General features: G+C 34.7%; 1 protein-coding gene across 2 annotated transcripts in view; it reads left to right on the top strand.

Annotated features, from left to right (window-relative positions):
- Positions 1-21523: 21523 nt before the first annotated feature.
- csmd3a (CUB and Sushi multiple domains 3a) overlaps positions 21524-27323 on the top strand; it is a 647261-nt gene continuing 641461 nt past the window's right edge. For both annotated transcript variants that reach the window (XM_087287879.1, XM_087287878.1), the window contains exon 1: positions 21524-21758. In XM_087287879.1, the coding sequence (XP_087144005.1) occupies positions 21608-21758 (151 nt within the window). In that variant the 5' untranslated portion in view covers positions 21524-21607. The remainder of the gene's footprint in view (positions 21759-27323) is intronic.

The following is a 27323-nucleotide window of genomic DNA, read 5'->3' as shown; positions in this document are numbered from 1 at the left end:
ACGTACCTCTATACATTTCTGGAGGGTGCCAAATATGCCTCAGCAGCAGTTTTTCATTTTGCAGTTTTTGTTTTTGCGAATCCACCAGAGGCCGCTGTACAATTTTTATGATCTCAAATTTCTTTTGCAAGTGCCATTCACGCCTGCTTTTCTCACGTAAATCCATCAGAGACCACTGTCGACTGATTGACCGGCCAACTGATCGATTCCACACCCACCCTAATCCCTAAACCCAACCAATAGTGTTTTGAAAAGTAATCCCTCGCGGCAGCCTGATTTTTTACCATGTTTTCAGATTCATGTTAGCACATTTTCACCCTGTTATGTAGTTATTTGTTTTATTTGTTCAGCTTTGCTTTGTTTTAAAGATGAAATGCAACCATATACTCCTCTGTCTACATAATTTGCAATCTCCAGAAATGTATATAGGGGTACGTTTTCACAATGAACCTTGCAGTGTTTTTATCTCCAGATGGACACCAGTAATGTTTTATTTTTGCACATTTATAAAAATGACCTAATTGAACTACAAAAATAGGGCTTGGTTTTAAATGTTTAATCTCTGCTTTTCCACCGTGATATAATTTTATTAATTCTATATTTATATATTGTCTGCTTTCATGTTCTTGTGCCGTCATCTGTCTTTTTCCGGCAGCTCTCAAGTGATTATTCACATGCCAATTACGGCTCAAGTGATTGGCTCAACAACTTCTCTTCCCAGAACTGAGATGCCTCAAGCAATGATGGCAGATTTCAAATGACACGCGTCCCTCTCTGAGCCAGCACAGCGGCTGCCAGACAGCTAAACAGATGCGTCCTCCAAGTATGACAGACCAGTCTCCTGAAAAACAGCAAAACAAATCAACAAATGCCTTTTATCATTCCATAATTCAAAAAATGTATTTTAAAATTTTTTTGTTGAATATGTTTTTATTTATTTATTTTTTAAAGAAAATTATTCTGGCATTTATTAAAAAAAAAAAAAAAAAAAAAAAAAAAAAAAATATATATATATATATATATATATATATATATATATATATATATATATATATATATATATATATATATATTTTTTTTTTTTTATATTTTTTATTATTAATTTTTTTACATTACTAAATTTGTTACAAAATAAAAGAATCTGGTAAAGATTATAATCGACAAAATATGCATTTAACCTGGCGCTCAAAAATAAAAGTTGTAAGCAGCAATTACATTATTTAACTAGCCATCAAAAGTATGCCACTGAATAGTTTTTCTAAAATGATACATCTAGCAATGAAACAGAAAGTTTTATGAGTGAATGACTGAATTATTTATTGAAACTGAGACTAAAAATAAATATGGGTTGCACAAATTAGAATGTAAGATTTCTACATTTAGCGTTATTTGCAACTGTAGCAGTAACAGTGAATTTTTTACAGTACTGAATATTTTAGTGTATTTTTATGCAGCAGATTATTTCTTCATTTAACTTTTTTTCAGAAAATTACAGGTTCTCAGTTCATTCATTCGTTCATTTTCTTGTCGGCTTAGTCCCTTTATTAATCCGGGGTCGCCACAGCGACCGCCAACGAATGAACCGCCAACTTATCCAGCACGTTTTTACGCAGCAGCTGCCCTTCCAGCCGCAACCCATCTCTGGGAAGGTTCTCAGTTTCTGTTTGTTAAAACCGAAAGTGTCTTGCAGTACTGTTTTTGTAATAAATGGAAAGCAAATTACATTTGTGTCCTCTCCTTTTTTGGCTGATCCGAAAATGGTTCGACACCACTAATGACATGACACATGAACAAGATTATATACATGCTTATAACAACTGTCATTAAGTGTCATTCGCTCAGTTATGACATTTTAAATGCAAAGATGACATTACTTGACATAAAAAAATACACCACAACCTGTCTTGACCAAGACAACAAAGCCCTGTCATAAATCTGTCATAAACATGATTGTCATAAAGCCATTATAAATGTGCCATGTATTTTGTAACAGCATTATTAATATATTTACTAACCTCAATTACAACTGTACAAGTTGAATTTGACTTTAATGTTATTAAATATTAATGACATTCTTAATAATTGATTTAACAGAGTAATGGCACTTTTAATGAGACATTTTATTTATATAACAGTTTGTTTCACTAAAAAGGTGATCGGAAAAAGATTTACAATTATAATGCCTCATGAAGATCATGTTTATGACAGATTTATGACAAGTTGTGTTCTCTTGGTAATGTCAAGTTGTTATAACAAAGGTGCAGACCAGTTGTGATGTATTTGTTTGTCATTAAATGTCATCTTTGCATTTAATAGAGCAAATGACACCTCATAACAGTTGTAATACGCATGCATAAAGTCCAACCCGGGCTCATTGTGGAAACGTAGCCCTGCGGACAATTCTGCGGACCGCGATTTACGTCCCGGGAGGTAAAAATTCGAGCGTTTTTTGTTTTCGCGGATCCGCGAGAGGCCGCTGTGCGCGATTTTTCACGTCTCGGGCGCCTCTCGGGAGCGCGCGGCGTTCGCGCCCGTGCCGTTCTCGCGCGAAAAGCCGCCGGATCAAAAAAAAACAAAAAACAAAAGCCCTCGTCTTCGATTTCGACCAAGTTTTCGGATCCCGCCGCGTTCTCGCCCTTATTTTTCGGATTCCGTTTTTCGTCTTACCTGATTTCAGGAACATGCTGTTCCCCGGACTCGATCCCGGTCGTCGTCCACCGCGGCCGGCTCCTCCTCCTCCTCCTCATCCGGGGCCTCTGCTCCGCCCCGCCGACGCAACACTGTGAGCTAAGCGGACAAACTGATTGCATCGGGAAAGCCCTCCACTCGGAGGCGAGCCGTCGGCCGGCGAGCGCGAAGAGGAGGGGCGGAGCAGCGCCACACCGCCCCGCAGCGTTCGCTCGAAAAAAAACAAACGCGGCCTTTACATACCTCCGGCCACGTAAATCGCGGTCTCCAGAAACGTCCGCGGGGCTACGTTTCCAGAATGAGCTTGGGTTGATAAAGTCTTATTCACATTCATGACATGTCTCGCGTCATGATTTGAAGGTTTCATGATGGTCTTATGAACATTCCTTCAAGTAAAGGGTTAACGACACAGTTAATAGAGATTTTTGGGAAGTTTTCTTTATGTCAGATTGAAAAACAGTCCTGTTTGAAAAGCGCATAATCTCAAAACTGACTTGAAAAAGTGTTTTCCTCTACCATGTCTTTCCTTGAAAAAAATGTCCAAGGCCCTGACATAACAAAGCAATCTTTTCACTCACTGTTTATCTTTTTCTCCAGCAATCTCAGACACTCTGCCGCTCAAACTTTCCCAAGTCACAAAGAAATATCATTGAGAGATGCTCAACGACCTTCGCTGGATAACAGAACTGCGAGATCAGTGCTTCCAGATGGGTTGAAAATGGCCGGAGCACCTTGGCGGCTAACAGACTAAATTGGAAGGACTGTAGAAGGGACTTGCCTGGAATTCAGAAAGCGCCGCGGATCAGACGAGGTGAGAGTGGCTAGTTATTAAATTGGCCAGCAGGCAGAACGTGGGGGCAGACGAGACCTCGCAAAGTGCATCGCTAATGAGCTCGTGTAATGCTCTCTCTCTCATCTTTGAACCAGACCTTCAGATGGAGCCCATTGTTGGCAGGGAAGGCCAATGCAGATTGTTAGCGGAGGCAGAACCTCCAGCCCAGCTTCCCTGCGCTTTCTCGCTCTTAATCTATGCTAATGAAGCCCGAATCAAAGGCTGAAATGTCCAAGTAGCGCACGTCCTACCTCAGTCATGTTCAAAGCTGTATTAAAGATGACAGAAGCAAGTCTAGAGCGTTCCTTCACAGCGTTATGTAGCCCACGGGGGCCTTGTGTTTAACTTCGCTCACGATGTAGTATGAAAGATGCAGATGCTTACATGAGTTCAGTGCGGCGCGTTATATGTTTTTAATTCAGGGTCTTGACACGCTTTGCAGACGGTGTTGGGAAATGGGTTACAGTGTTGCAGTGCTCATTATACAATGTTAATGCCTTGTTCCTACTGTATGGCGCAGTATTGACCTTGTTTTTTCCATGAGCTGAGCCATTGGAACTGACTCAGGACTTCTGGTCTCATTTACTTGCATTGGTTTGTAGCGTAAAAACAGCTTGTTGCGATGTTACAAATGGATATTTTCTTTTTTTTTATGCATTGTCATAAACGCACTTGTTTTTTTAGAGCAAGGACTGCTTTCTGCCGTTTGTTATTCCTAGTTTTTAAATCACATGGGAAAATTAATTGCGAGTCTTAAAACAAATCACAGGGCATCCACATTGCAGAATATTTGATTTGGTCATACCTGTCAACCCTCCAATTTTTTCCGGGATTCTTACATATTTTACAGTTCTATCCCGCTATGATCCCGTAAAGGTATTTTCTCCTATTTCTCCCGTATTTTCAGTAATTTTCTGAAGAGTGGCAAATAAATATTAAAGAGTCGAGCCTCCCTATACACAACCCATACCGCCAAACCGCAAGGGGCCGCCCCTTGCTCGGTGAGTAATTTCTGTGCTTTCACTTTGTTTAGACACGAAAACACTTTGAAATAAACATAAAAACAACATGATTCCCCTACTTTTCATTACAAGTGTCGTCTCCCGTTCATATGCAATCCTCAAAACAGTCATATAGAGGTGCATGACTGTCAGCTGACGCGCTCCATATTGATAAACAGACGCTGCTTTCCAAATGGATTCTGTACTCGTGTTTTGAAGCGGAGCAAAAGTCTGGGTTTTGGGTGCGTGTATAAACAGACATATACACATAATTATTAATATTAATATCTATAGATGTTGATCTTGTTTCTTTTTCAAACTCAAGTAATTTTGTCCTAAATGAGCATAAACAGTTAGGAAAGCAGTCGAATGCTTTCATTTCAATGTTAGATGTGTGCATTTTTAATGTGACACCCGTTATTTAATCTAATCAAACGAAAAAAATCTAAATAAATCAATCATTTGTTACTCTTTAATCAGAAGGTGTACGTTATACAGTGGAGAAACGGCTAATGAGATTTGACTATTTTATTATATAGCTATTCATTTTAATTAGCTAAACTGTTTGCTAACTTATTTGCTGCTGATTTATACTATTTATTTTTTCTTTTGTAAATAATAATAATAATAATAATAAAAACATATAACTGACCATTTAACTGTTTATTTACAATGAAACAGCTCCTAAATGAGCATATTTAGTAATTTGGAGATTTTTTAAAGGGTGTCTGGGGAATCCCATATTATGGTGGGGATATCCCTTATTTTCACATCCCATTGTTTACAGGTATGGAATTGGTATGTGTCACACATCACACATATACCTCTCTTTTCATCCTGATGATCCCTCGGTTCCAGCTCGCATCTCAGCCTGCCTGTTGGATATTTCACACTGGATTGAAGATCATCATCTTCAGCTGAACCTCGCAAAAACAGAAATGCTTGTAGTCTCTGCCAACTCGACTCTACACCATAACTTTTCAATCCAGATGGATGGGGCAACCATTACTGCATCCAAAATGGTGAAAAGCCTTGGAGTAACGATTGATGACCAACTAAACTTTTCTGACCACATTTCTAGAACTGCTCGATCGTGCAGATTCGCACTCTATAACATCAGAAAGATCCGACCCTTCTTATCTGAACATGCAGCTCAACTCCTTGTTCAAGCTCTTGTTCTCTCCAAACTGGATTACTGCAACTCTCTACTAGCTGGGCTTCCAGCTAACTCTATCAAGCCTCTTCAACTGCTCCAGAATGCAGCAGCACGAGTGGTCTTCAATGAACCTAAACGAGCACATGTCACTCCGCTGCTAGTCCGTTTGCACTGGCTGCCAGTTGCTGCTCGCATCAAATTCAAAGCTCTGATGTTTGCCTACAAAGTGACTTCTGGCCTTGCTCCTTCTTATCTGCTCTCACTTCTGCAGATCTATGTGCCCTCCAGAAACTTGCGTTCTGTGAATGAACGTCACCTCGTGGTTCCATCCCAAAGAGGGAAGAAATCACTTTCGCGAACGCTCACGCTCAATCTGCCCAGTTGGTGGAATGAACTCCCTAACTGCATCAGAACAGCAGAGTCACTCGCTACTTTCCAGAAACGACTAAAAACTCAACTATTTAGTCTCCACTTCACTGCCTAATCTGCAATTGCCTCTCTGGATATCACACTAACTTTACCCAAGAAAAAAAATAAAATACTAATACTACTAACACTTCCCTTCGTAGACTTTACAGACCTGAAACTTGCCTATAGCACTTATTCATTGTTGCTCTTGGTTGTGTAAATTGCTTCCTTGTCCTCATTTGTAAGTCACTTTGGATAAAAGCGTCTGCTAAATGACTAAATATAAATGTAAATGTACATAGACTTTGCTTGGGCGGGCTGCCTAGGTATATTAATGACCACACAAGTATATTTAGTGACATGTGTTTTTACTATTATTATCATCCTTTTACACTATTTTGTATCCGCCCAATGTAAACAAACTACGAAGACCCGGAAGGGAGGTGATGGTGAAGAAATAAAAATAGGTGGAAGAAATGGTCCCACTTTATATTAAGTGTCCTTAACTACTATGTACTTACATAAAAAAATAAATACATTGTACTTACTGTGTTTGTAATGTATTTGAGAACACTTGTGGTGCTTTTGAGTTGGGATAGAGGTTGGGTTATGGACAGGTTTGGTGGTGTGGGTAGGTTTAAGGGTGGGTTAAGGTGTAAGGGATGGTCAACAGTGTATTTACAAATGTAATTACAAAAGTTAATTACAGATGTAATTACATACATGTATTTAATCAAGCATAAGTACACAGTAAATACATGTATTTACACAATAAGTACATTGTAACAAACTATTAATTCCTGTGTACATACATATTAGTTAAGGTCACTTAATATAAAGTGGAACCGAAGAAACAAAAATGGGTGGGAGAAAAAACAACTGAGTGATGTTTTGCGTTATCTCGCAAATATGTTTTGCGAGGGAACGCAAACATGTTTTGAGTTATCTCGCAAAACTGTTGTTCGACAAACACTTCATACATTAAAATCCTCCCGTTTTTGCCAGGATTTTCCCGTATTTTACCATTAAATCCTATTATTTAGGTATTTCCCCATATTCCTCTCATATTTTTAATCTTAAAAGCATGTTGAAATTAATATAAAAATGTCTGAATTCACTTTCTTTCCATTAAAGCTGTGCGTCGATCAGCGCCCCTCATATGCAACCTCTAAATCAGTGAATGCATGTATAAGCACTGACTGACTCCCAGATCAGCTGTACGTGCCATAGGAGGAGCTAAAGTGCAGGAAAATTTGGGATTCGGGTGTGTGTTTAAACAGACAAATACACTTAATAATATGTAAACATGCCCGGACGTTCTGCGTGTTTTATTTTAAACGCAACCAATTTCCTCTTAAATGAGCACAAACAAGTATGCTTTCGTCATATATTAGTGTGTTTGTAAAGTGACACCTCTGTTGTCAAACAAAACGAGAAATTTATTTGCTGCTCTGCACTTATTTGATAACAGGTTTCACTTTAAATGGCGTGTACAGAAGCTGATCTGGGATCAGTTTATCATACAGAGCGCGTCCGTCAGTCTGTTGGAACATAAGCCAATGGTTACAGGTTTCCAACACTTTGTTTCTTCTTCAAAACATTTAATTTTATGACTAACAGAAGAATAAAACTCATACAAATGTAAAACAAATAAAGGCTGAGTAAATGATTACAGAATTTTTAATTTTAGGTGAACTATCTCTTTAAAATATTCTTAGTTTGACAACAGAAGGGCATCTGCCATATAAAACATATGCAAGAGTAATTGGCGGTTCATTCCACTGTGGTGACTAAGAGACTAAGCTGAAGGAAAGCGAGTAAATGAGAACAGAACCTCCTGCACAGCATCCTTGGATAACTTGCGCTTTCTCGCTCTTAATCTATGCTAATGAAGCCCAAATCAAAGGCTGAAATGTCCAAGTAGCGCGCGTCCTACCTCAGTCGTGTTCAAAGCTGTATTAAAGATGACAGAAGCAAGTCTAGAGCGTTCCTTCAGAGCTTTATGTAGCCCACAGGGGCCTTGTGTTTAACTTCGCTCATGATGTAGTATGAGTTGCATGACTTCAGTGTGGGCTATATGTTTTAATGTGGGGTCTTGACATGATTTGCACATTCATTTGCAGACGGCATTGGGAAATGGGTTGCAAGCGCTCATTATGCAGTCTAACTAAATCTGTTATGTAGAAAATAATGTGCTTGGTTTGATGCTTTGCTCTGGAATCAGCTTGCAGATGTTTTTCACATATTTTTTTTTTCCTTTTTTCTGTGGACTAGTGTTACCCCCAGACATGTTTGTTTGTAATATTATACTAGCTGTACCATGAAATTGCATTGTCAGATGGGTTATATTCATTACATTTTTCATATTTATTTCATAATTTATTTTCTACCATAGTAAAGATTTATCAGAACGGACATTTTGCTCAAGTAGATTAGTATATGTTATATAATATAATATAATATAATATAATATAATATAATATAATATAATATAATATAATATATAATATAATATAATATAATATAATATAATATAATATAATATAATATAATATAATATTTTATTTTATTTTATTTTATTTTATTTTATTTTATTTTATTTTATTATACTATATTTTATTTTATTTTATTTTATTATGTTATATTGTATTGTATTGTGTTGTATATTATGTTATGTTATGTTATATTATATTGTTTTGTGTTTTGTGTTGTATATTATATTATATTATATTATATTATATTATATTATATTATATTATATTATATTATATTATATTATATTATATTATATTATATTATATTATATTATAATGTATTCATTATTAATTTTGATAAGTGATTTTGTTAAATGGATGCTGCTTATTAAATATTTCTTCTTGTCTAATATTAATTCCATTATGTTTATAGTCTGTAACCTTCCTTAAATTTCACACTCTCTGCTTCAAAAAGTATTACAATATAATTCATTTACAAAAAAAAAAAAAAAAAACCCTGCTAATTTTGTCACTCTATTTGTATGACTCTTAAATGGGCTTTATTATATATTAGTATAAATTTAAAGTTACATTTTGCGATATTATACTAGTTGTACCATGATATTGCATTGTCAGATAAATTATATTTATTACATTTTTCATTTTTATTTCATTATGTATTGTTTATAATAATAAAAATTTGTCAGAACTTATTTATTTGTAATTTACATTACATTATATTATATTATATTATATTATATTATATTATATTATATTATATTACATTACATTACATTACATTACATTACATTACATTACATTACATTACATTACAAATATGAATATGTTGTCATGTAGAAAAGATGTAGCTTATTTATATTTCTCCATATCTAATAATAACTCTATTACATGTTATAGTCTGTAACTTTACTCAAATTAGACACACACTATGCTCCAGAAAATATTGCAATATAGTACATTTACCTTACCCAATTCACCTATACCACATGTTTTTGTACTTTTTTCTTTTTGGAAACTGGAGCACCTGGGGGAAACCCACACAAACACGGGGGAAGAACATGCAATCTCCATGCAGAAATGCCAACTGACCCAACTGGGGGTCGAACCAGCGACCCTCTTGCTGTGAAGCGATTGTGCTACCCACAGCACCACTGTTTTGATATGTGGTCATGTTGAAAAAATGCAGCTTTTTATATTTCTAGCTGTCTAATATAAATTCCATTACATTCAATAGTCTGTAAATTTACTCAAATCTGACACACACTCCAGAAATTATTACAATATAGTACATTTACAAAAACAAATCAACTAATTTTATTGGTGTCACTCCAATTTTATGCTTCTGAAAATTTGTACAAATAAACCCTTTTAAAAGTTACACAGTGCAATATTATACTAACTGTACCATGAAATTGCTTTGTCAGATGGATTATATTCATTACATTTTTATTTTATTATATATTTCTATAAGAGTAAAGATTCATCAGAACTGATTTTGTCATATATTATATTATATTATATTATATTATATTATATTATATTATATTATATTATATTATATTATATTATATTATATTATATTATATTATATTATTATATTATATTATATTATATTATATTATATTATATTATTATGTTATGTTATGTTATATCACATTATATTATATTATATTATATTATATATTATTATATATTATTATATTATATTATATTATATTATATTATATTATATTATATTATATTATATTATATTATATTATATTAAATTATATTATATTATATTATTATGTTATGTTATATTACATTATATTATATTATATTATATTATATTATATTATATTATATTATATTATATTATATTATATTATATTATATTTTAGTATATTGTATTATATTGTATTATATTATATTATATCATATTATATTATATTAATTATTATATTATATTATATTATATTATATTATATTACATTATATTATATTATATTATATTATATTATATTATATTATATTATATTATATTATATTATATTATATTATATTATATTTTAGTATATTGTATTATATTATATTATATTATATTATATTATATTATATTACATTACATTACATTATATTTTTAGATTTATTCATTATTAATTTTGATAAGTGATCATATTGAAAAGATGCTGCTTTTTAAATATTTCTCCATGTCTACTGTTAATTCCATTGCATTTATAGTCTGTAACCTTCCTTAAATTTCTCACACTCTGCTCCAGAAATCATTACAATATCACTCACTACCTGCTGCGCCACCGCGTCGCCTATATCATATTAAATTTTCATCTTGAATTAGATTAATATGAATGTGGATATACTGTATGTGGTCGTGTTGAAAAGATGCAGTTTATTTATATTTCTAACTGTCTAATATTAATTCCATTACATTTTATAGTCTGTAAATTTCTTCGAATCTGACACACTCTGCTCCAGATATTAATACAATATCATTAATTTACGAAAAAGCTACTAATTTTCTGTCCCTCCATTTGTATGACTCTGAAAATTTGTTTAAATATGTAATCGAATGCTTTTAAAAGTTACATTTTGTAGGCATGCAGTAACCCATTTAGTTAATCTGTGCTACATTTACTCACTTCTCTTCTGGCCGAGACTCTCTCTGCTCCAGAATTGAGGTGTGTTATGCTTAGCTTGCAGATGTTTTTCACATCACAAGTGCTATTTCTGCTGTGGATGAGTGTTACCCCCAGACATGTTTGCATGCAATCTTATATAGGCTGTACCATGAAATTGCATTGGGGAAGTTCGTAGTGGCTATACCTCCAGCTGCAGGCCAGAGCAAATCCCCCGCCGCTCTGATGCAACCCCCCAATTCTGCTATTTTGTTGGCTACAAATAACAAGTATAACCCGATTCCGTTAAAATTGCTCGGATTTATTTTTTGCTTACTAGCAGGATTTTGACGTTTCTAAAACATAAATCTCAGAGTGAGCTGAAAGAAGTATTTTTCCTGCTGTACATGTCTCACACTCTAGAACTATAGAAATAAAAATGCATGGAAGATGTGATGTTTTCGTTTAGTGTGTTAGTATCTGTTTGTGCATGCATAATCTTCAATGTCAGTCTTCTATTATATATATATATATATATATATATATATATATATATATATATATATATATATATATATATATATATATATATATATATATATATATATATATATATATATAGTTAAAGTTAGAATTATTAGCTCCCCTGTTTAATTTTTCCCCAATTTCTGTTTAAAAGAAACACAGAGAAAACACATTTCTAAACTTAATAGTTTTAATAACTCATATCAAATAACTGATTTATTTTATCTTTGCCATCATGACAGTAAATAATATTTTACTAGATATTTTTCAATATACTATACAGCTTAAAGTGACATTTAAAGGCTTGACTAGGTTAATAAGGTTAACTAGGCAGGTTAGGCTTATTAGGTAAGTTATTGTATAACGATGGTTTGTTTGAAATTTGCTTGCAGGGGCTAATAATTTTGTCCCTAAAATGTTTTTTAAAAAGTTAAAAATGGCTTTTATTCTAAAATAAGACTTTCTCCTGAAGAATAAATATTTTCAGACACACTGTGACAATTTCCTTGCTCTGTTAAACACCATTTTAGAAATATTTAAAAAAGGAAAAAAAAATTAAAGAGGGGCTAATAATTCTGACTTCAACTGTATATGTATATTCTATATAGAGGACTCGAGAAAAGCCTAAAATACTTTGATTCAACTCCAGATATCATTTCTGCAAATGTCTACGCGCTTGTTGAAATATTGGCATAATTCCGCATAAAGCCATATGCAAAGAAGATGAGTCTTTAGTGACTTTGGCACTGTTGGAACTGTAGCATATTCTAGACCTACTGTGTAACACAGAGAGTTACAATATAATCTTACCAGTTTTGCTCTGATATATACAGTTGAAACCAGAAGTTTAAAAATAATGAGAGAAATATTTGTTGAGAAATTGTTATAACTTTTCTTGAAAGTTAAGTTTACATACAATAGGATTATTAAGTCTCTGAAAAAGCTCAGAGCTTGGCTAATTGATAACATTTGAGTTAATTGGAGGCACAACTGTAGAATAGTATTTAAGGAAAACCTTAAACACACTGCTTCCTTGTGTGACAACATGGTAAAATCAACAAGCCAGAATCAACAAAAAAAGTCAGATTACAATTTGCTAAATTACACTGGGAAAAAGAATAATTGTTGGAGACATGTCCTGTGGTCTGATGGAGCTAAGATGGAACTGTTTGGCCATAATGACCAGAGTTACATTTGGAGGACAAAGGGGAAAGCTTACAAGCCTAGGAACACCATCCCAACTGTGAAGTATGGGGGCGGCAGCGTCATGTTGTGGGGCTGTTTTGCTGCATGAGGGACTGGTCCACTTCACAGCAAAGATGGCATCATGAAGAAAGAACATTATGTAGAAATAATGAAGCAACATCTCAAGATGGAAATTAAAACTTGGCCACAAATGGGTCTTCCAAACAGACCATGACCCTAAGCATACTGCCAAATTAGGTAAAATGTGCTTTAAGGACAACAGATTGAATGTTTTGGAGTGGCCATCACAAAGCCCTGATCTCAATCTTATAGAAAATTTGTGGGCAGAGTTGAAAAAGCTTCTGCGAGCAAGACACCCTACAAATCTGACTCAGTTACACCAATTCTGTCAGGAGGAATGGGCCAAAATCCTTCAAAATATTGAATATATTAGTGAAATAAGTGAGATGCTTGTGGAAGGATACCTAAAACATTTGACCAAAGTTATACCGTTTAAAAGCAAAGTTAAAAAAATACCAAGGAAATATATGTAAACATTTGACTGTCTAGAAATTAATAAAAATATAATATGAATAAAAAAGAAAATTCACTCATTATTCTGGCATTTAACAAATGTAAATAATTTAGGTAATCTTAACAGACCTAATATAGTAAATGTTTAGTATGATTTACCATCAGACATTAAAAACAATGGTTATGTTCCATTTTTTTGAGTTTATGTAGACTTCTGGTTTCAACTGTATATACAGTTCTCAGCATGATTGAGTACACCCCATTTTAAAAATGAATATTTTTATTAATTTCTCAGTGGATATAGGCAATATATTTTGATGCATTAAAACAAAACAGATTTATTAAATAGGTATATTTATTAAAATAATATTTTAGTCAGCAAACATATTTAGAAATTGAAAGATAATACGATTAAATTCAAACAAAACATTGCAAACATTTTTTATTTTTAATTTTGTTTTGTGACAAGCAGTCTTGCAAAAAGCAGGATAAAGTCCATCTAGGACCGTTATTTTTGCATAATAAAGCCCTTCAGTCCTATACAACAGCGCTTCGATTGGGCTGTTGGGCTGCCGATAAGCCTGCCAGGCTTTATTCTGCGATAACAACCTCCTGGATGTACTTTATCCCTGACCTAAAATACCTTGCATTGTCAAGACTAACCAATCAAAAGCAAGTATTTCAGAGATCCATGTAATAACACATATTAAATTACTCTAGTACATAAAATAAGGACATTTTAAAGTAGCATCATATGGCGTAACACAACGAGGAAATGTTTTCAGCCACATTAACCAGAACCACATGTTATTGTGCAAATTCAATAAGCATCACTAAAAGACATCTGATTGCGTAACACTTTACCTCTAACGCTGCTGGCTTATATATTTAATTTCAGTTGTATTGATATGCAACAAACGCTTTGACAGACAGCCAGATTTTCAGTGAGCAGCAGCTTTGCTGGCCTCTACCAAATCAATGGACAGATGGGTTGCTCTAGAAATAAATCATAGAAAAGCAGCATGCTTTGCATTCATGACCACATATCATAGATGTTATTGCAGTGGTGCTGTGTATCGGTGTGAGGGCTAATCCATGGAAGGAGTGTAAGTCGCACGGGACATGCTGTCTTCAACCGGAGCCTGTGTGTGTGTGTTTAGAAATCCTCCAGTCTGATTTAAAACGACTAACTCAAAGAGATGTTTTCCAGCTAATGGTGGCTCTAGAGCAAGCTCCTTCAAGAGTTCACGGTGTTCTCATGTCATGCAGTAATCATCAATGTAGCACTTTGACAGGACTTCATATTCCTGCACAACATACTGTATGTGCTTTTTTCTAATAACACATTCTGGGTTTTATATACAGGACAGCAGTAGAGGTGTGGATTTTGATAACATATACTCTTTGATCCTCTGAGGTTGCTAAGCAATGGTATATTTTTCTGTATAAGGCCAGTGTGGCTTTAACTTCATTTCGAAAAGAGAAGTCCTGGAGAATATACAGTTGAAGTCAGAATTATTAGCCCCTGTTTGCATTTTTTTCTTTCTCTTTTTTTAAATATTTCCCAAATTATGTTTAACAGAGCAAATAAATTTTCACAGTATGTCTGATAATATTTTTTCTTCTGGAGAAAGTCTTATTTGTTTTATTTTGACTAGAATAATACCAGTTTAGAATTTTTTAAAAGCCATTTTAAGGACAAATTATTAGCCCCTTTTAGGCTATTTTTAACAAACCGTTGTTATACAATAACTTGCCTTATTACCCAAACCTGCCTAGTTAACATAATTAACCTAGTTAAGCCTTTAATTGTCACTTTAAGCTGTATAGAAGTTTCTTGAAAAATATCTAGTCAAATATTATTTACTGTCATCATGGCAAAGATATAATAAATCAGTTATTAGAGATGAGTTATTAAAACTATTATGTTTGGAAATGTGTTGAAAAAATTTGCTCTCTGTTCAACCGAAAACGGGGGGAAAAAATAAACAGGGGGGCAAATAATTCAGGGGGGCTAAAAATTCTGACTTCAACTGTATATGTAATGAAGGGAGCATTGCGAATGGTTTTTGGCCGTCTTCATCAACTTGTATATTGGAGTGTTTCATAATACATGCATACCATCTTTTGTTTTACTGTATAAGGGGTCATGGACAAGAGGCTCCACATCAAATTACATTCACAAAAGTGAGTTTATCATGAAATTCTTCTTCTTCAGTGTAATGATGTAACATACTTGTGCCATTCATTACCTATGCTTATTAAAATATATTCATCCATTCATTTATCTTAGTTTCTTTATTCATCAGGGGTCGCCATAGCGGAATGAACCGCTAACTTATCTAGCATATGTTTTACACAGCAGATAACCTGATGGGGAGGGGGAAAAAAAATTGAATAAACTTATAAACAGGGCAGGTTCTGTTGTGGGGTGTGTAATTTACCAGCCTGATCTCACGAAGAAACTTAAGTATTTTACGTTTTGTCAGTTTAGTTGCTAATTCGTACGAATTCAGTCGTATGAAAATGTAAGATTTTAAAAAGGAGGCGTGGCACCTAACCCCAACCGTCATTGGGTGATGCGCAAATCGTATACTAAATTGTACCAATTAGATAGTACGAATTAGCCACTAAATCAAAAAGTTACGAATTGCCGTGAGATTGCGTTGACCATACACTTTAGAAGAGATTGCATATGATCGAATGATCATGACAAATTTGTCAGTATGATGAACCATGATAATCATCTGCCTTTTGATAAAGTCCAAGCGTGTGCACGCTCTTTTAGTGCAAGATTACTTCAGCCCCGGTGTTACAGAGAAAGATACAGGAAGTAATTTTACCGATCAGATTGTACAACCAAAGTCGTATTAGAGGGATTATACTGACTTTGTAATAGCATTAGGGCTGCACGGTGGCACAGTGGGTAGCATGTTCGCTTTACAGCGATAATGTCGCTGGTTCGAGCCTCGGCTGGGTCAGTCGGCATTTCTGTGTGGAGTTTTCATGTTCTTCACGTGGGTTTCCTCCGGGTGCTCCGGTTTACCCCACAAGTCCAATGACATGTGGTGGAGGTGAATTGGATCTGTAGGGTATGTGTGTGTATGGGTGTTTCCCAGTGAAGGGCTGCAGCTGGAAGGGCATCGGCTGCATAAAAACATATGCTGGATAAGTTGGCGGTTCATTCCGCTGTGGCGATCCCAGATTAATGAAGGTACTAAGCCGAAAAGAAAATGAATGGATGAATGAATGTAATAGCATTAGATATGGACAAGTGTCTCCTCATTGTTTGAAACTGAGTAGTGCAGTATGAATATATGTAATTTATTTGATCTATCTCTAGTATGGAGAGCTCTGCTGTTACATGTGAATTTCCCTTTGGGATTAATAAAGTCTAACGAACAAATATCTGCGACCATATTGTCAGTTGGACAGTATTCAAGATTGGTTTTGCCCTCAGATCTTACAAAATGATATTTAATGTCCTAATGTTTGCATCTTTATCTATATACAGGATTTTTTGCTAATGCTATTGCAGCCTGATTGTCCTCATAGACCTTAGACTCATACTCTAGAGCATCAATGTGTTGTAGCAATTGTTGTAAGTACTAACATTCTTGTTGCAATGCCATGCAGTACATTCAGCCTCACAATTTTATATAGTAGTAGCAGCCATGAAACCAGAATTTACACTTTTGAATAACAGTTTAATTTACTTAAATTCTTTTAAATTAAATTAAATCAAATTTTTGATTTAAATCAAAATTAAATCACAATTTAATTTAATTTAATTTAATTTAATTTAATTTAATTTAATTTAATTTAATTTAATTTAATTTACACAATCATAAAACCAACAGATCAATTCCCCATGTAGAAAATCTACCCTTGCTTTAATTAATGCATTCTTGTTCTAGAAGCTGTTTTATTCAGATACGACACAAATGGAAGTAAAACACTACTGTAACTTCTGTTCCATTTCAGCTTGATGAAATTAGAGATTCTGTAGCTGATTGCATCATAAATAAATGTCTTCTAAAGGTCATTTTTTAATTCTCCTTAGTCCCTTTATTCATAAGGGGTCGCCACAGTGGAATAAACCGCCAACTTATCCAGCAAATGTTTTACACAGCAGATGCCCTTCCAGCTGCAACCCAGTAGGAAACATACATACACACTCATTCACACACATACAGTACAGCCAATTTAGTTTATCCAATTCACCTATAGCACATGTGTTTGGACTGTGGGGGAAACCGGATCACCTGGAGGAAACCCACACCAACATACAAACTCCACACAGAAATGCCAGCAGACCCAACGAGGACTCAAACCAGTGACCTTCTTGCTGTGAGGTGACAGAGCTAACCACTGAGCCACCATGTTACCCCTTTTCTGAAGGAATAATATGAGAATATCTCACAAACCAGGCGACGCAGTGGCACAGTAGGTAGTGCTCTTGCCTCACAGCAAGAGGGTTCGATCCTCGGCTCAGTTGGTGTTTCTGTGTGGAGTTTGCATGTTCTCCCTGCGTTTGCTCAGGTTTCCTCCGGGTGCTCCGGTTTCCCCTACAGTCCAAAGACATGCGGTACAGGTGAATTGGGTAGACTAAATTGCCCGTAGTGTGTGAATGAGTGTTTGTGGATGTTTCCCAGAGATGGGTTTCAGCTGGAAGGGCACCTGCTGCGTAAAAAAATGTGCTGGATAAGTTGAGTTTATTCCTCTGTGGCGATCCCGGATTAATAAAGGGACTAAACTAGCATGAATGAATCTCACAAACCATACAGATTTAAAAGACCAACTTCACTTCTAAATCATCGTTGTATAAAACGACACCAGTGGTGAATAATATCAAGCGTTGTCATCATGTGTTGATATTTTCTGGTCATCAATTGATTGAGTAAATGCTTCTTTTCAGCATGTCTCTGTGCAGGATTTGGTACTGTATCTGGGCAAATTTGAGCATGGATTGAGTTCTTCAGGTGACATTTAGGCTTTTGGAAGGTTTGTTTGTGGTAGTAATTGAGTTTCTGAGTCATTTTTTATTTATTTAGTATTATTGTTATTTTTTTTTAAGAAATTAGTTATTTTGTTCAGCGCTGATGCATGAAATTGATCAGAAGTGTGATTTTTGATGTTGCAAATGATTTCCATTTCAAATAAACGCTGCATTTTTGAAGTTTCCAGTCATCAATGAGTTCAAAAGAAAAGTTTTTATTATAGTTTATTGTATTTTTTATGATTTATTTACACTGTATTTTTAACAAATGTCTGAGGTTGGTAATGATTTGTAAGGTTTGAACTTTTCTTTAGCAAAAATGTCATTTCAATTGATCAAAAGTGGCAGTAAAACACTTATATTGTAGATTTTTTTTAAGTAAATGCATTTTTTAACCTTGACATCAAAGCATCCTAGAAAAGTGTCACAGATTACTGACAAATATTAAAAAAATAGTCCACCAAAAAATACGTAAACCTTTGTGAATTTTCTTAAAACACAAAAGAAGATATTTTGAAGAATATCAGAAAATGATAGTCATTGATTTCCATAGTATATACATTTTTTTTTTCCAGCCGATTCGCATGTTATCGCTCGATTGAATGGACATTATCAGTCGTTATCAGCTGATAGATATGGTCCAGTAGGGGCCTTCTGCGCCTTAGTATAATTAGTATAACTAGTATATGTACTAGTATAAAACAACACTAGTAGTGAATAATATCAAGCGTTGTCATCATGTGTTGATATTTTCTGATCATCAACTGATTGAGTAAATGCTTTTTTCAGCATGTCTGAGTGCAGGATTTGGTACTGGATCTGGGCAAATTTGAGCATGGATTGAGGTCTTCAGGGGAAATTTAGGCTTTTGGAAGGTTTGTCTTTGAAGAGTAATTGAGTTTCTGAGTTATTTAGAATTTTTTTATTTATTTATTAAGATTTGTTTTTCTTTTTTTTTTTTATAAATTAGTTATTTTGTTAAGCACTGATGCATGAAATTGATCAAAAGTGGGATTTGTGATGTTGCTAATGATTTCCATTTTAAATAAATGCTGCTCTTTTGAAGTTTCCAGTCATCAAAGAGTCCAGAAGAAAAGTTTTTTATTATATTTCATTGTATTTTTATGATTTATTTACACTGTATTTTCAACAAATGTCTGAGGAAATAATTTGTAAGGTTTGAACTTTTCTTTAGCAAAAATGCAGTTTCAATTGATCAAACGTGGCGGTAAAACAATTATATTATAGATTTTTTTCAAGTAAATGTATTTTTTTAACCTCCTTGACATCAAAGCATTCTAGACAAGTGTCACCGATTACTGACAAATATAAAAAAGTTCACCCAAAAATGTGTAAACGTGTGTGAATTTTCTTAAAACACAAAAGAAGATATTTTGAAGAATATCAGAAAATGATAGTCATTGATTTCCATACTGTATGTATATATATATATATATATATATGTATGTGTGTATGTGTGTGTGTGTGTATGTATGTATATATATATATAAATAAATAAGTATATATATATATATATATATATATATATATATATATATATATATATATATATATATATATATATATATATATATATTACTAGATGATTCGCATGTTATCACTCGATTGAATGGACATCATCAGTGGTTATTAGCTGATAGATATGGGCCAGTAGGGGCCTTTTGCGCCTACTAGTATAATTAGTATAACTAGTATATCTACTTGTATAAAACGACTCCAGTAGTGAATAACATCAAGCGTCGTCATCGATGTGTTGATATTTCCAGGTCATAAATTGATTGAGTAAATGCTTTATTTTCGGGTGAACTATTCCTTTAACTGGACGTGTGCAGTCTACAGCGCAAAGTAATGAATTCAGCACCACGGACAGCTCTAGACTGACCTCTGTGTTCACGCGGCTGATGCTTTCAAGTCCTGCTATAGAATACGTCTTCAATTTATATACATTACCAGTCGCTATCTCTCTGATTATTACAATCTTCAGTTTTAAACAAACATTTCCCAAAGAAAAACTCACGCTCTCAGCCATTCTTATCAGAATATGTGGACGTATTTGCGTATTATATACGTGCATTAGGTTTATTATTGAGAGAGAGAGAGTAAAAGAGGTGTGCTGTGTGCGTGTGTGTGTTAGAGGAGGCGAGAAAGTGCTGTATGGAACAGAAGTGATCCTAACCTACAGATGGCAGAAGACTCCCTCTAAAATCCAATCTTTGATTAAATGTACCTTAGGGGGGACTATACATAGACAAATTGGACGCTCTCCCACTTTTAATGAAGTGCTGGAATGGACTGATTATGATAATGCAACACACGGACTGATGCATAGGTTGCGCTGCGAATATGTCAACATAATAAAAACAACTTTATTCATTACATGCATGCATGCGTTTAGAAAAAAAAGTGCTAAGTCATTAAACACCAAATAACGTTCACTCGAATAAGGCGTTCTTGCATTTGCTGCATTGCAAACGTGTAATACGCACGCGTTTGACGACTACTTGCAAAAAGCATTTACACACTGTAACACAACGCAATTTTGGTTTGTACAGTGCGCGCGATATTTAAGAGTAAGATTTTCGTATCATCAACTTTTTAAACAATAGTTTAAATTAATTCCATATTTGGCAACTATTTTTATGCAATTAATTAATTTTGCTTTATTTCTAACGATTAATGATCGTTTATTTTGTAGAGCACGGATATCTCACTGAACCATATAGGCTATGCATCATTTAATTGGTGCATTTGGCAACCCATTTGTTTTCTTTTATATACATTTTAAACACTGTATGTACTGATCAATGACGATGCACAGCTATCGCCGGATGCATTTTTTATAAACACCTCCTTTTTGGCTGATCGACATAAAAAAAGAGTAATGCGCGTGCATTGGACAACTCTTTGTGAAATGCAACGTGCATGCGCTTATTAGAGATGCATTGAAATCAGCACGCGCCGCTCTGTAAGTGAGGAGGAGAGTCATACGAGGAGTACAGAGAATACTTTGTGCCCCTGTTGGCGAGATGGTTGAGTCCTCGTCAAGGTTGCTGCTGTTGGTCTCCTCATAGATTCAGCGCTGACTGACTCCAGCGATCAGTCTCCTCTCCAGCGCGAGGATTATCCGTTGCTGCCGGACACTTGAGAGACTATGAAAGCAGCTGATAATGAGGGATGGCGAGGATTTCTAGTGCTTTCACATAGAGGATGTATCAGATGCGCTCACGGCACCACGATGACGATTAAAACTGGATTTATCATTGGGAATATAGTGTTCTGCTGTATACTGACGTGCGTGCAGGGTAAGTGCTGCTGTCGGTGGGTTTGAGAGGCTGTGGAGAGGCTGCAGGTGTCTGGATGAGATGGGGAAAAAACGCTAAAACAGGCTGGAGTTCACAGAGGAGCAGTTATGCCTGTGTAATGCAGAGCATACGTGCGTTTTTATCCCTCCGCAACTATCATACTCAAAAAGCCTTTTTACGCGCTCCATAGTCGAGACTTCTCAGGATAATGAAAGGGGAAAATCACATTTCGGGGCTTCAGTTGCAACGCGAGCAATTCCATCGCATAGGCTCTCATTAGATTTGCTGTTCCCTCATCACAGATACTGTAAGGAAGTGAACAAAACTATGCAGACGTATGTTTAAGATTCTATCTATCTATCTATCTATCTATCTATCTATCTATCTATCTATCTATCTATCTATCTATCTATCTATCTATCTATCTATCTATCTATCTATCTATCTATCTATCTATCTATCTATCTATCTATCTACTCATCTATCTATCTATCTATCTATCTATCTATCTATCTATCTATCTATCTATCTATCTATCTATCTATCTATCTATCTATCTATCTATCTATCTATCTATCTATCTATCTAGTACAGCTTTGAAGTGAACAGCACTGCTTAAAATTCTCTCTTTCTCTCGCTCTAGACCTCCCTCCCTCCCTCAACCTCTCTCCCTCCCTCAAGACGTTTCTTGTGTGGCAGAAATATGTTTGAAGACATGTTTCAACGAAAAATATCTGTACTTTTAAATAGTTTTTCAGTACTTTTGCAGTATTTTAATAGGCATACATAGTTAAAGTCAGAATTATTAGCCCCCCCATTTGAATTTTTTTTCTTTTTTGAATATTTCATACATGATGTTTAACAGAGCAATGTAATTTTCACAGTATGTCTGATAATATTTTTTTCTTTTGGAGAAAGTCGTATTTGTTTTATTTCAGCTGGAATAAAAGCTGTTTTTAATTTTTTAAAAAAACATTTTAAGATCAAAATCATTAGCCTCTTTAAGCTATATATTTTTTGATAGTCTACAGAACAAATCATAGATATACAATAACTTGCCTAATTACCTTAACTTGCCTAGTTAACCTTATTAACCTAGTTAAACCTTTAAATGTCACTTTAAGCTGTATAGAAGCGTCTTGAAAAATATCTATTAAAATATTATTTACTGTTATCATGGCAAAGATAAAATAAATCAGTTGTTAGAGATGTGCTATTAAAAATATTATGTGTAGAAATGTGCTAAAAAAAACCTTGTCTCCATTAAACAGAAATTGGGGGAAAAAAATAATCAGGGGGGCAAATAATTCGGTGTGGGGTGGGGTAATAATTCAGGGGGGGGCTAATAGTTCTGACTTCAACTGTAAATAATTAAATTTTGTTAATTGTTTTTGGCCGACATTATTTTCTTTTATTCTGCTGCATGTTTGTTGGTTTGTTTGTGAATTTTACAGCATCACATATTTCTGAATGTTCAGACTGATTGGTATATTATAAGCCTATATATTGGACAAAAATAACAAACTATAATATGCATATCAGAAATCGGTATAGCGTAAACATTTCATTTTACAGTGTAGCAAGAGGGACAGAGAGTGAGAGAGTTAGCTGCAATCTAGGTAGGTGGATGAATTGACAGATATGCGTGGATAGATTTGTCAAACTGTTTGCGTTTTCATTTTAGGTATGAGTTGTTGTATTTGCACATCTAAATCTTTCATCTTCCCCCGTTGTCTCTCATTTGCTCTGATACTGTTATTCTCTCCCATACTGTAGGTCTTATTAATCTTTTTAATGAAGTGCACAGTTCAGGATTTCTGCAGGGCTTTACTTTAATGAAAAGCACAGGTTGCAAAGGTCTTGTATTACTGAACAGCAAGCATGATTGATGGTTATTCATATTATTCCGCAATATAATAACTACCTAGCATATAAAAAGTGAGAACTAAATAATGTGCATCAAGTAGCATGGCATCCTGGTGTATTGTGATGGAAATAATGAACATTGCCATCGCATTCTGAGCAATTTATTTATTTATAACGCAAATCTGCTCTGTCTGGCTGCCTTGCTTTCGCATCTGACATGACTTGAAGCTGACTGGATGAGTAAAAAAATCCCCCACGCATGCTGTTCCGACCGTTTTTACTTTCAACAAACACCTTTCAACTCGTGCAGTGTTCCCTCGCATGCGTTAGTGCTTAGTGACTCAGTCTAATGGAAATCTAATGGAAATTATAGAATGAAGTTGTGCTGCCGCAGCATGACATTAACCTCCCTCGTATTCATTTTTAGCTTTCTTGCGCACATCGGTGTGCCAAACAACAGCGGTTCTTTGTGCATACTAAAATCCTCATTAGGTTTTTACATATTTTCCCTCCTTCCTAGTGCAGGTGAATGTCAGACGGTACTGGGACTCAGAATGCCATCAGAGAGAGAAAGCATGATCACTGCTGTATAGATTCATCAGGATGTCGCTTGGGTAAATAACGTGGCCCTTTTCATGAATGCAAATATTTAGTGGCTTTCTTCTATCAACAGTGCTCCAGCGATGAGACAAGGCCGCGGGTATTGCAGTCGCCGCTTTGAAGTTATTTCTCATATAATGTCCTTGGCCAAACAAACAGCGCTGCACTGCCTTCAAGGCTCTCTTGATGCATTTTTAATAAGCGGCGCTTACAAAATTGGGCGGTGCGTTGAATGGCGAGGCCAACGAAATAACTTTTCATCTCATTTGGAATTTGATTTGGGGTCCCACTCTGTTGGTCTGGTCCTTTTAACAGTTTGCTTTGGTGAGTGTCTGCATGGTGCTTTCATATCTACAGCACATGGAGGATGTACTTGATATCCAGTGAAGATCCTCGGAATAGAAAAGCTCGAGTGCAAAGAAATCTCAGATGTCTGAGTGCAGGATTTTGTACTGTATCTGGGCAAATTTGAGCATGGTTTGAGTTCTTAGGGTGACATTTAGGCTTTTGGAAGGTTCGTCTTTGAAGAATAATTGAGTTTCTGAGTTATTATTTATTTATTTAGTAAGATTTTTTTTCTTTTTTTGAAAGAAATTCATTATTTTGTTCAGCGCTGATGCATGAAATTGATCAAAAGTGGGATTTGTGATCTTGTAAATTATTTCCATTTGAAATAAATGCTGCTCTATTGAAGTTTCTAGTCATCAAAGAGTTCAAAAACAAAGTTTTCATTTTAATTTATTGTATTGTTAAATTTTTATGATTTATACTGTATTTTCAATGAACGTCTGAGGTTAGTAATGATTTGTAAGGTTTGCACTTTTGTTTTGCAAAAAATATCTCAAAACGCAAAATAAGATATTTTGAAGAATGCCAGAAAATGGTAGCCATTGATTTCCATACACTCTCTGAAAAAATGGTACAATGTTGTACCAAAGAAGGTACAAACCCTTGTCCCTGGGGCAGTAAATTTTTCATTCATTCATTTTCTTGTCAGCTTAGTCCCTTTATTAATCTGGGGTCGCCACAGTGGAATGAACCGCCAACTTATCCAGCAAGTTTTTACGCAGCGGATGCCCTTTAGCCTACCCAATTCACCTGTACTGCATGTCTTTGGACTGTGGGGGAAACCGGAGCACCCGGAGGAAACCCACGCGAAGGCAGGGAGAACATGCAAACTCCACACAGAAATGGCAATTGAGCCGATGTTCGACCCATCGACCTTCTTGCTGTGAGGCGACAGCACTACCTACTGCGCCACTGCCTTACCGCAGTACCTTTTTATGGAACAAAATTGTACCTTAAGACAATGTTTCTCAATTGGAGCATTTTGAGAGGGTCGCGGAGTGCAAGATCAAAAGTTTAATTTTTAACTTATTTTGCTAACATTGGACTTTTATTTTGAAATGCGTGTGCGACAACTGTGCTGTTTGACATGTGAAATTTCAGACTGACCCTGAAAATGTAAAGCATGGATTTACATGTATTGACGACAAAAAAGGACTTAACATCAGTGTGTTATATGTAGTGAGGTGCTCTCACAAGAGAGCATGAAACCTTTCACATTAAAACGACATTTAGAAACCAAACATCCCAGTTGCAAGGACAAAACTATGGACTATTTTCAAAAACGACTTCAATAGCTGAGGGCATCACAAAAGTGCCAAATATATAACTGGTGATTATTATAAAAATGATTATGATTATTTTAATCATTTAACTTTAATTTGCTGGTTTGTTCTGTTCAACTGGATCATTGTTAATGTTATTAACAGTTCAGTTTAGGTAATGGTAACTTAACTTTTCCACACCCTAACCACTGTTTACAGTATTTGCTGTTTTTACTGTGTAATATTTCTGTAATTTGATACATTTTGTTAAATGACAGCGGTAAATATTGCTTATTTGTAAGTCTTGGTGATTTTCTTATGATTTATTTGTTACTACTTGTGTATGTTAACATATAAATACAAATGAATTATAATTCCTAAAATCTATATTATAGTTCCTAAAAATTGGACAAACCAGTTGAGATCCACTGCCTTGAGACAAAGAAACAAATTTGTACCACTGCAGGTTGCATCTTTAAGGGCTTGATTTGTACCACAGAAAACCAAAATATACCTTTGGTTTTTAAAACCTGCAGAGACAGTATTATGCCTTCATCAAAGGTACAAATCTGACCCATGAAAGTACCATTACAGTGACAAGACACTTTGTACCTTAACAGTGTCAAATGTTTTCCTTTAAGAACTATTTAAAGGCATTTTGCTTTATCCAAAATGTGTCGATTTATTTTCAGTAAATATAAAACATCAAATACATTTTTAAACAGTTTCTTTTTGTGTAAATGAACCTTTTCCATTTACAACAATGAATGAAAGCTACTTTAGCACAAATCAAAAGATAAAATTTTTGTTCAACATTTCACAACACTTCACCAAAATGTTACAGAAATACGTGGAAATTATTCATAAAAATCACTTTGCCTTTCCAGTAATATTTATGTTCATAGATATTGTAATAAAGAAGCATTCGTCCAACACTTACGTTCCGTGTTTTATGAGAACAATTGTGCACCTTCATTTTAATTGTACCATAAAAGGTAGAAAACAGTCTCATATGAGGTCTTTTCTGTACCATATAAAGTACAACTTTTACAAAGGTACAAAACAAAATTTGCACCACCTTTTTTCTGTTAGTGTAGTATATATTTATTTTTAGCTGATTCAAACGTTGTCCTCGATTATATGGGCATTATCAGTGGTTATCAGCAGATAGATATGAGCCAGTAGGGGCCTTCTGTGCCTACCTGAAGGCTCAGAAGGCTGTTATCATCCATCCACATGGTTTATCAGCTATAGATCACAATTTTAAACTACAATAACATTACATAACTGCAACATTTCATCAGTCCTTTCAACAAAAACAATCACATGCTTCCAATACCACCCTATTTATAATGCTTTTTGCACATGCAGAACGTGCACAATAGGAAAATGCCATTTTTCCACAGCTCTGTAGTTTACCTAATATAGCTTTACAGATAAAAATGTACCAGTGCTGTTTTCTGCTTACTGCTAGTGATGTCCAGTCCAC

The sequence above is a fragment of the Danio rerio genome, chromosome 16, assembly GCF_052040795.2.
Source record: "Danio rerio strain M-AB ecotype USA chromosome 16, GRCz13ab, whole genome shotgun sequence".
Taxonomy (NCBI): Eukaryota; Metazoa; Chordata; class Actinopteri; order Cypriniformes; family Danionidae; genus Danio; species Danio rerio.
This window is presented reverse-complemented; position numbering and strand designations above follow the sequence as displayed.